The sequence below is a fragment of the Paramormyrops kingsleyae genome, chromosome 21 (genome assembly GCF_048594095.1).
Source record: "Paramormyrops kingsleyae isolate MSU_618 chromosome 21, PKINGS_0.4, whole genome shotgun sequence".
In the NCBI taxonomy this organism is placed as follows: Eukaryota; Metazoa; Chordata; class Actinopteri; order Osteoglossiformes; family Mormyridae; genus Paramormyrops; species Paramormyrops kingsleyae.
The window spans coordinates 1,548,296-1,558,917 of NC_132817.1; the positions used below are offsets into that span (position 1 = coordinate 1,548,296).

Below are 10,622 nucleotides of genomic sequence, written 5' to 3' on the forward strand. Positions count from 1 at the left end.
CTCTAAACTTAGCCTCATGTCGTTCCACGAACTCAGTTCAGTTTTAACTAATCGAGGCTTATTCAAGGCAGACTTGCATAGTCTCACTTAGTGCGCACACCCGCGATATTTAAGAAGCCCAAATGAATGGATGAACGATAGATCGACCAAATGAGTCGGAAAGTGTTTAAAACAAGATCGGTGTTTCTTTCCGCCGCAGAACAAACGCTGCTGATGGAGCTGTATGAAAAACACAAAGATGTAATCGTTAAAAAAGGCAATACTGTGGTCATAAACACAGCCAGTGTTTTGGCTTGGCAATGCATTACAGACAGATTAAATGTACAAGTTACGTAAATGTTGTAAGTGCTTGGCATGGTGGTACAGTGGTTTATGCTGTCGCCTTATAACGCGAAAGTTGCTGGTTCGATTCCCATAACCAGCTGGGTTGAGTTCCCGTGTCATTGTTATTGTATAATATTATTTGATCTCCGTAAAATACTTTCAGTCACATCCGTGTGAAATGTTCTGCACAAATAACCGTATCTTGTCTTTGCTTTTCACTTATAAACTTTCAAAGTAGACTGTGACTAAACAAAATATAAAAATATCTTCCTGTTCATATTATTTTAACAGATTTTCTTTCAATTTCAGTCATTGCATTTCATGTTTGACCTTTGTAAAAGCGTACGCTTTTATTTTACAGTAAAATACCTTTATAACGGACTTCAAGGGACCTGGCAATTAACAGTCCGTTATAGCCAGAGTTGCTGTATGCCCAGAACACAACTACACGACACCATTTACTCATGCCACACCCCAGCAGACACACTTGTGGTATAGATTATTATATTGTAGATGTAGTAATCCAACTTTACCTAACCAGATACGTGACTATTAATATAATTAATCCCGACTACGTACGTATCTGCGCTGCATATCACCGGCACGCCACACGCCTTGTAGGCAGAACTGCATGTCCGTTATAGCCGAACGGAACCACATCTAAAAGCGGCCCTGGAGACGAAATTGTTTGTCCATTATAAGCGAAATTCCGTTATAAGCGAGTCCACTATAACGGGATTTTACTGTAATTATTTTGGAATTAATTGGAATGCTAAGACGTGATTTTATAGGCTTTATTATATTGATTATGTAGCAATCTCAGCTCTGTTCTCCATATTATGAAAGTATCACGCAGAGCTTTACTTCAGAAAAGATGGTTTTTATTCTCTGCTTTCCCGTCTTGCTTTTACTCACAGCACTGACTACAAGCTTCCATTTTTTAATATACGTATATAGACCTACAAGACTCATTATCCTGCTAACTCAAACAAAATCATGTCATTTTGGTACACCTTACAAATTAACAAAAAAGTAAATCAGATAATGTAAAATATAATGTCAGATGACATATAATTCAACAGATATGACATGAATAGTAAAATCGCAGAATGTCGTCCGACGAAACGATCTTTTGGGAATCTGTTCCCACACGACGGACGTTCTTTGAGACAACGCTAAACTAAGCGAGACAGTTAGCCTGGTCCCGAGCAGACTTGTTCGGAGGTGCAAGTTACCATGGCAACTCAGCTGGGATTCATTTAAGACACGTTGATGGAACGGAACTCTCACTTAAATAAGACAGACTTATCGAAATAAGCCAGACTTTCCCTTAATCCTGCTTCATGGAATACCCCCCTACTTTCTGCCAGCAGAACCCACCCTGCACGGCAAAAAGTAAATACAAAATGGTTAACAAATATAAAAGCTGCAAACAGTTCCTCTGGCTTATTGCTAGAAACAAATGAATTTCCAGAATATTTCACATACAGACTAGACAACACCATCATGATCTTTCCCTAAAAATTTTCAGCACCTTACATTTTACTTCAGAATTGAGAAAATTTGAACTGCAGAACTGGCAAACAATACAACTTTGAATATATCCACATTTTGTAGAAAACATTACTAGTCTAAAATCTAAATTAATTCAAATTTTAATATTGCACTTTATTTTAACAAAAATTGCAAATGCTATAAGCACTATGCAGGCACGTTTTTGTGTCATTATCTTGGAGGTTCATTTATTAAAATAATGTACATTTATATAAAAAAGAAAATGAAAACGATCTTTTTAAGAAAAAGGAAAAGGTTTTTTCCCCAGAGCTGTATGTATACCTTCACACCCAGTTAACATTTCTGTCTGCACTCTATCAAATACTGTCGAGTTGTCGCGGCACATAACACTAGAGGGCGCATAGCACTCGGGCAAGTACGGAAATTTACTGCATTGTTATGTAAACATGAGCATCAGGAATTTTTATTTGTCATTGTGCAAGTGTATCTCACAAGTACGACATTTACCAGGTGCGTCATAAATAAATAACACACATACATGCCTAAATTATCTACTTGGTATCAAGCAAATGCTGTGCAAACATAGGAGATAGAAATATATCTTTGTGGAAACTGAGAAATATTTAAATAAATAAGCTCTGTACTTATTGCACTATTGAGAGTTAACCTTCTAAACATATGATGTATACAGAATAGGGCTGTAGAATTGTATTTTTGATTTAAAAATAGTAAATACGTATCTCTGCATGACATGTGCTTTTAAAAACACTTTTAAAAAGATTTATTATAATCGGAGTGGAAGCCATTTCATTGTTTCCAATTTCCATACACCCTCGCTTGTGGCACGAATTTCCGATACGATAACACAATTCATTCAGCACTCAGTAGTTGAGATATGATTGGCTGCGGTCGCCCGACCGCCCTCTGGCGTCACTGGGGGCTCCGCGCTGTCTCCGGAATCCCCGGTTTGACCGCCATTTCTGCCTGTGTGCCGGAGGGTATGTAAGGACTGGATGCGCTGCTCGCCATCCACTCCTGTTTTTCTTTTGCGGCGATATGGTTTAGCGCCCGTGCCGCTAAACCATGGATGCAGGTTTATGCCCCTGTTGCTATCGGCGGACTCGGAATCCGAACCGGGTCAAAGCGGATCAAATGAGACCGGAACCGGGCCAGATAGTGACTGACGCCAGAACCGGAAGATCTTACCGCAGAGGAAAGCTTTTGGGAAAGGTACTCACCATTCCGTCTGGGCTGGGCGGTCGGACATTCACCTCCGTCGAATGGGGACCATTTGATTCACGTCCGCTTCCGTTAACGTGGATCCACATGGATGTGATGAGCTGAGAACCCGTAATCAGAAGTTAAAGCCTACAGGTTGCGTCCACATGGTTCGTTGCAGGTTCTCTGGTGCGGCAGCCACCCTCTTGTTCACGCTGATAATCTGCTGGCATTTCGCTGCGCCTTTCGGCAGCTGTGCTTTATTTTGCAGCTTTTCCAATCTAGAGAACCATATAGCTGATATGTAGGCATTTTTTTTCCCGGAATCGTCGAAATGTGTACTGGTATATTATAGATTTGTAGTTCCAGTTGCCTTGGTAATTTAGAACAATCATATATTGATAGTTTGTGCCCAATAATTACAGACGAGAGAAGTTTATTCAATAGTTCCTAACACGTTTTGGTTTTTAGGGTGGTTTTGCAAGATGTTATGAAATGACAGACCTTTCCACCAACAAGTCCTATGCCGTGAAGGTGATTCCCCAAGGCAAAGCCTTAAAAGCTCCGCATCGCGACAAGGTGTGTGATATGAATTATGCTTAATTTCAGGCATATGTGATTTTACCAAGGGTGCAATTGTATGGGAGTTATTTCCTGGAGAAAATTATTAAAATTAAAATACAATTTCCAAATAATGTCCACCATTTAGTAAGTTATATTTGAAAATGTGACTTGTATTAATCATATCAATGTGTAATAATTTATTGTAAATGTATTTATTATTTAAGTTTTTCTGGTTGAATGACTAGTTGGGCTCTCTCACCTTGCACCCCCCGAGAAAAGCCTGGAGTTGATGAATGTTTGCTCCTTGGCCATTTACCTGCATGTCCCTTTAACCTTGGGAGGTAATGTGTTAAATCTCTCTTAGATTCTGAATGAAATTGAGCTTCACAAAAACCTGCATCATAAGCACATAGTGAAGTTCTTGCACAATTTTGAGGACCAGAACTACATTTACATCTTCATGGAACTGTGCAGTAGGAAGGTATGTCCAGTTTTCTCCGGCCTTTGCAGACAGTTACTGAATGTTAAGGATCTGACACAGATTGCCCCCATTTCTAGTCGCTGGCACACATCTGGAAAACTCGACGCACGCTTACTGACCCAGAAGTGCGGTATTACCTTCGACAGATCATATTGGGGTTGAGATACCTCCATAAAAAAGGAATTCTCCACCGAGACATCAAGCTAGGTTTGTTTGCGTGCTTTGTTTAATCCTTTGTATATTAATGTAGGTATTTGTCCAGGCATTCCCAGTGCTTGTGTTTCATGTGGATTTCTGTGTAGTGATAACTTTGCAGTTTGTTACTGTTCCCAATTATTAGGTGTGGGTTGAGTGTAGACTTCATACAAAGCCATTGGTTTTTCAGGCAATTTATTTGTGAATGAGAACATGGAGCTGAGGGTGGGTGATTTTGGATTGGCAGCCAAGCTGGAGCCAGCAGGACATCGGAAAAAGTAGGTGCTTTTTGAGACTTTTTCAAATGGCTTCTACAGCAAGATAAAGCAGGTGTATGTTTGTTTACATCTCCTTTTGTGTGTGTTGTAGAACAATTTGTGGAACCCCAAACTATATTGCCCCGGAAGTGTTGAACAGGCAAGGCCATGGACCAGAATCAGACATCTGGGCACTGGGCTGTGTCATGTATGTATTTTCCCTACCATCCCCATGCTTAAAGATCAAAGTGAAAACGAAAGCTTTCAGAAAAATTCCATTTGATAAATATTGGGGGACACTCTATAGGAACCGGGGCATCTTTTCCCTCGATAGGAACCGGGGCGTCCTTTCCCGTCTTTCATTCTATTCTGTGATTTCATGCTTACATCATACTCATGCTTCTCTCTGCCACAGACATGCATGGGCACCATTCCATCTTGCATTTTTACTTCACTTGTAGATGAAAAACAAATGTTGCTTTTCTCGCACAGGTACACATTGCTGGTTGGCAATCCACCCTTTGAGACCCTGGATTTGCAGGAGACCTACAAGTGTATCAAGGATGTAAAGTACATACTACCCACGACCCTTTCTTCAGCAGCTCAGAAGCTGATTTCTGGGATCTTGCAGAAAAATCCATCCGATCGCCTCACTCTAGACCAGATCCTGCGTCATGAGTTCTTTACTAAAGTAAGAACATGTAAAAGGTTTCAGTGCGGAATACTTGCTTGTGACATTTACACCTCCTGTATGATATTTTGTTTAACTGAAGTGAGTTACACCCCCTCCCTAGGGCTTCACCCCCGACACACTTCCCCCTAGTAGTTGTGTTACTCTGCCAAAGCTCAAACCTCCTAGTCCTGTGAAGACATTCTTCACCAAGGTGGCCAAGAGCTTGTTTCAGAAGAAGAGATTAAAAGGTACGCTTGTTCAGCTCAAACCCACCAAATCTAGCATCTTTGTTCATTTGGTTCAAGTTCCTGAGGCATCACCTCCTGTCTTGCAGCTGATAAGTTGTCTTGTGAGGAATGGGATGATATTTCCAAACATGTAACATGCTTTGTCAAAAGCCGGCAGATGAGCTATAAAACAGTGAAGAAAAATAAGGTATGTTCCTGTTATCCAAATCATAGTCAAATGATGCTCCCTTGAGACCCATGGTTTTTAATTTAACAGGACTGGTTTTTGTGACCTCCCCCCCCCCCACCACAGACCAGATCGCACAGTCTTCATAAGGTCATCAAAAGGGCATTGACTATCCAGGTACAGGAGTCAAGGAAATCCAACTCGACCAGTGATCATCAGGTCACACACAGCCCACAGACCATACAGGCAGAGGAGTCATCGAGGAAATCAAATTCAGCCAGTGTTCATCAGGTCACAAACATCCCACGGACCATCCAAGCAGAGGAGGAGTCAAGGAAATCCAACTCGACCAGTGATCATCAGGTCACACACAGCCCACAGACCATGCAGGCAGCGGAGGAGTCAAGGAAATCCAGCTTGACCAGTGATCATCAGGTCACACACAGCCCACAGACCATCCAGGCAGAGGAGGAGTCAAGGAAATCCAGCTCGACCAGTGATCATCAGGTCGCACACAGCCCACAGACCATCCAGGCAGAGGTGGAGTCAAGGAAGTTCAGTGTTCATCAGGTCACAAACAGCTCATTGACCACCCAGACACAGAATGGGTCAAGGAAGTCCAGTTTGTCCTGTATTCATGAGGTCATGAACAGTGTCTTGAACATCCAGGCGAAGCATAGGTCAAGGAAGTCAGGTTTATCTTGTGTGAATCGGGCTGCCAAGAGTCCGCTGACCACCCAAACAGAGGATGAGGCCCAAAATTCCAGCCCCTTCAGAGGCACCATGCCAAAAGGTACTCGGCTTAGCTTGGATTCATAGTATTAATATGTTGTGGCTTCTCTTTTGGTCAGAATGGTTTACTGGCCTCTTGGTTGATGTGTTGATCTTGCCTTAATGTAACGTAATGCCTGTTGTCTGGTGAGCGGTACTGTTATCCTGTGTTTCCTCTGTTGTAGCTTCTGAAGATGGCCTTACACCTGCCACAGTGGCACAGTTAGTCATTAAAGTTCTGCGTGATTGTTTGTCCTCGATGCCTCCAGGTAACATTCCAGACTAGGGTTTTTAATGCTTCTGTAACATGTTCTAAAAATGTAATGGATTCTCTGAACTTTCTGTTGCCTTCCTTGATGTAAGGAATTGCCTTTCTTTTAGCCTCTGTAAATCCCCCCTGCTTGATCAGGCCCCAGTTTGTCTGGGTCACGAAGTGGGTTGATTATTCCAACAAGTATGGCTTTGGCTACCAGCTCTCCAACCAGGACATTGGTGTTTTGTTCAATGATGGGACTCACCTCAGTTTGTGTGACCAGCGCAAGTAAGACTAACCACTGTAAAAAGCCTTTGCAATTCAGCAGTAAGTTTGTCAAGACTGTGAGCAATTTTACTTTTCTCTTCTGCAGGACTGTGTGCTACTACTTGACCAGCAACAAGAACTTCATTTTCCAGGCATGTGCTGTCCCGGCTCAGCTGCAGGCTCAGATGCAGGTTGTAGGGTACATGGCCAGATACATGGAGCAGAACCTCATGGAGGTAAGGGACTTCTCTCTTGGTCAGAACGGTTTACTAGTCAGTTTGTTGATGTGTTGGTCTTTCCTTTATATCCTTCTTTCCCAACTCAGAATGTGGAATCTGTGATTTTACAGGGTGGCGATCTTCCTTGCATAGACCACACTCTTTTGTCACCCTTGCTGCTGCAGTGGGTCAAGACTGACCATGCACTTGTCATGCTCTTCAATAACGGCACCGTGCAGGTGAGACTGTTACACTTGCATATATTTTGAGTAATAAATGGCATGGGTGTCTTAGGAAGTAAGTGTGTCTATTTTCCCTTCTCCAGGTGAATTTCTATACTGACCACACAAAGATCATTTTGAGTAAGAGTTCTGATTCCTACATGTTAACCTACATCAGCCAGGAGCGTGTGTCGTATACATTCAGCCTGAGTGCACTCTCTGAGCTTGGCTGCTGTCCTGACCTGCGTCGCCGACTGAGCTATGTTGTCCAGCTGCTAAAGCACCACATCATCTCCTTACGCTGAACCTCTAAGTAACCTTGTATTACTTCTGCTTCCATTGTGGAGCGTATCAGGCTCAGTTTTGGGTCTTGTGATTGGCTGGTGTCTGGCCTCATTGGACTATGGAAAACGTAGCAATAGCACAGGAGCGTCTCTTGCCCACACTGACATCCTTCAACGCAGGCCAGGTGCACTGATCAGCCAGGGGACACCTGTGTGCCTCCCCCCGGTGACTGGCTAGGTGCAGAGCAAACTATTTTATTTTTTTTATTTAAATATTTAATGAAGTTGAAATGTGTTACAAGTTTTCAAGTTCACTAACTACAAGGGGACTTCACATGACACAATTTGCACTGATTGTCTGTGACAAACCTTTTATCACAACTTATATCAACATATTTTTTAACTATAGATGCCATTTTTCTATATAAATCTTGAGTGCCAGTTGTGTGTATGTGTAGTCTGTTAAAAATGTAATTCAGCCTTCATGCAATGAGGAATGAACTTAGCAAAGGGTAAAGTGCCTTTTGGAGAGAAACCTTGGCAGGACTGTGCAATAATAAGCTGAATAGGAAATTGAAGTATTTCCATGTAATGCCAACAGTGTGGTGTTTACACTGCCTTGTAACAGGCAAGAGCACTTCACCATTAGATATCTGTATCATTTCACAAATTGTAAAATGTTTTTCCTGCCCCAGAGTGGTCTCCTTGTAAACTGTGACTCAGTGTTACACTATCAAATTGTCTTCAAATCCAGAGACATTTAAAGCTGTTGTCTTTACTAAATGGTAAATTATTTATTTATATGTTTGTGTGTGCATTTTGTGTGGTAACATGTTTGGTATGATCACTTGTATGTTGCATTAAAATAAAGTTTTTTGAAAGTCTGATTGATCCTTTTAAAAAATCAATATACTGATCAAGATCTACACAAGCAGACAAACCCACATCTCTGTGAAATTTACACCCCTGCCCTCCCTTGTTGTATGGATACCAAAGTCTTTGGCTAATGGCTTCCATTTGACACGATCTGTCACAGGTGTCATCTCCCATAGCAGGGATATCTTTCTAATCGTATGAACAAACTGTAGGTTTAGTGCATTGTCCTGTACAATTGCAGACAAACTGCAGCCAATTCCAGGAAGCATGGTGATAACTGGTTTATTGTTCAGGAAAAATTAGCTAATATCCTAAGAGCTCTATGCCGCACCAATTCCCACTTTGAAGGCTTTTGTCATTGTGGTCACAGTTGTCAGCTCACAATTTCATCCTCATGCTACAGGTAAGTAGAAGTTTCACATGCATATTCTCCTCAGAATATTTATATATGCATTTGAATAATTTTTGATGTGACACTAGCCTAACATCATTCTTTATAGCTATTTTCCTGTTCCTTTAATGTTTCCTGTAACAAAGGAACCTAGAATGCCCAGTGATTCCAATGTGATGGAAAGCTTTTCTAGCCTTCATTGCTAGTAAAATTCTTAATGTAAATAAGCAGAATACACTTAGTCATGCATGTTTATTTTAATGAAAATAATGAATGCAGTTTGCTGCCTTTAACATAATATCCCTGTGAAGTCACTCAGCCTCCCAAGCTCTCCGCTCTAATCCCATACAGGGTGCCGCTGTTCTTCCTGCAATAGGCTGCAGCTTGTCTGTGACTGTACAGGAAGATGCTTGAAATTTACAGCTTGTTCATATGATTATAAAGATATTCCTTTTATCCAGAGCAGACGTTTCAATTTTTTTCATTCAATGTTTATGAATTCTTGATTTAGCTATTATTAAAACTTGAGTCAAGAAAATATTTTTTAAAGGACAGTGGGTATTCACAAAGGTCCAGAAAGTAAAAATCCAAACCAAGATTTTGTTTTAACCAACATGTTGAGTACTCTGTGACTGACTCTTAATACTCAACTGGTTGGTTGAAACAAAATCTTGGTCTGGATTTTTACTTTCTGGATTTGAAATGTCTTCCTCTGGTTACTTGAATTCCAGTCCAATTGAATTCCGATACTGACACACAGAGAAGTAAGTGTTGTGGCATCCAAGGCCTTGATGTTCTGCAAAGGTACTGAGAGAGGACTTTCGTGGGAAATGGCAGCCATCCATGGGGAGGGAGTGTAGCCGGGGCCACACGCTGATCCAGACCCTGGCAGAAGGAACCTGGAGGAACTTTCCTTGTAAATGAGATTTAAAGGAAGAGTGAACTATTTATCTATGACATTAAAGGCTGCAGTCTCTTCAGTCCAAAACTGATCATTCATACATACGTAACCGGGTGGAAATACAGGGAGGAACATAGTCCCTTTAAGGGAGTGATGCTGCGGAGTGAGGTCATCACTCTGCATAAAGGGAAGCGTTTTAGGGTGTGGTGGACATGTGGTTACTGGAAAAGAGGGATCCTCATTCAGTCTGAATTACTAGTGAGGTATTTGGGGAAATCCCTGGGGTTTATTGTAACCAAGGAGGAATTGGAAGCGTTAGATTTAGGAGGAAGTCAGATGAGGGTGGATTGAGCGTGGACGCTGTGGTGGTCTGGCCTGGTGAGCTCAGTGGGTGGTAGTTGCTGGGTGAAGAAATGTGTTGAGGAAGCCACGTGTAGAAAAACGACTGATAAAAGGGGACTGCCACTACTGTAATCGTACTGGGGATCTTTTTCCCGTTTCCCTTTCTATTTATTTTCTACTTTTGAACGAGAATAAGGGGTTTTATAAAACTTCTGGTTAGCCTGATTTAAGGGTTTTCTTAAATCTGGATTTTTTTACAAAGGCCAAATTGTAATTTTCTTGTCCTGGTTCGGTGGAGATCCTGCATTGAATAAAAGATCCCACATAAAAAGTTGCTTGTTGTTTTGTAGATACCTTACCCGACAACACATATGAACTACTTGACTAAGACTACTGTACAGATATTTTTATTTTTTATCCTTTCGGCCATTTATCTTGCGCCAATTATATCAGTCTC

General features: G+C 41.5%; 1 protein-coding gene across 4 annotated transcripts; it reads left to right on the top strand.

The window, feature by feature from the left end:
• Window positions 1-2,799: 2,799 nt before the first annotated feature.
• plk3 (polo-like kinase 3 (Drosophila)) lies at window positions 2,800-8,539 on the top strand. 4 transcript variants are annotated; one of them, XM_023798668.2, is made up of 15 exons: window positions 2,800-3,069; window positions 3,529-3,636; window positions 3,986-4,102; window positions 4,180-4,309; window positions 4,488-4,575; window positions 4,667-4,762; window positions 5,047-5,245; window positions 5,349-5,475; window positions 5,562-5,662; window positions 5,768-6,434; window positions 6,598-6,681; window positions 6,794-6,953; window positions 7,039-7,168; window positions 7,282-7,389; window positions 7,476-8,539. In XM_023798668.2, the coding sequence occupies exons 1-15, from the start codon at window positions 2,923-2,925 to the stop codon at window positions 7,674-7,676; spliced, it is 2,463 nt and encodes an 820-aa protein (XP_023654436.1). In that variant the 5' UTR covers window positions 2,800-2,922; the 3' UTR covers window positions 7,677-8,539. The 4 variants fall into 4 exon arrangements, with proteins under 4 accessions (XP_023654436.1, XP_072560183.1, XP_023654437.1 ...); XM_072704082.1 differs by lacking the exon at window positions 2,800-3,069 and adding an exon at window positions 3,085-3,246; XM_023798669.2 differs by lacking the exon at window positions 2,800-3,069 and adding an exon at window positions 3,085-3,227.
• Window positions 8,540-10,622: the final 2,083 nt, after the last annotated feature.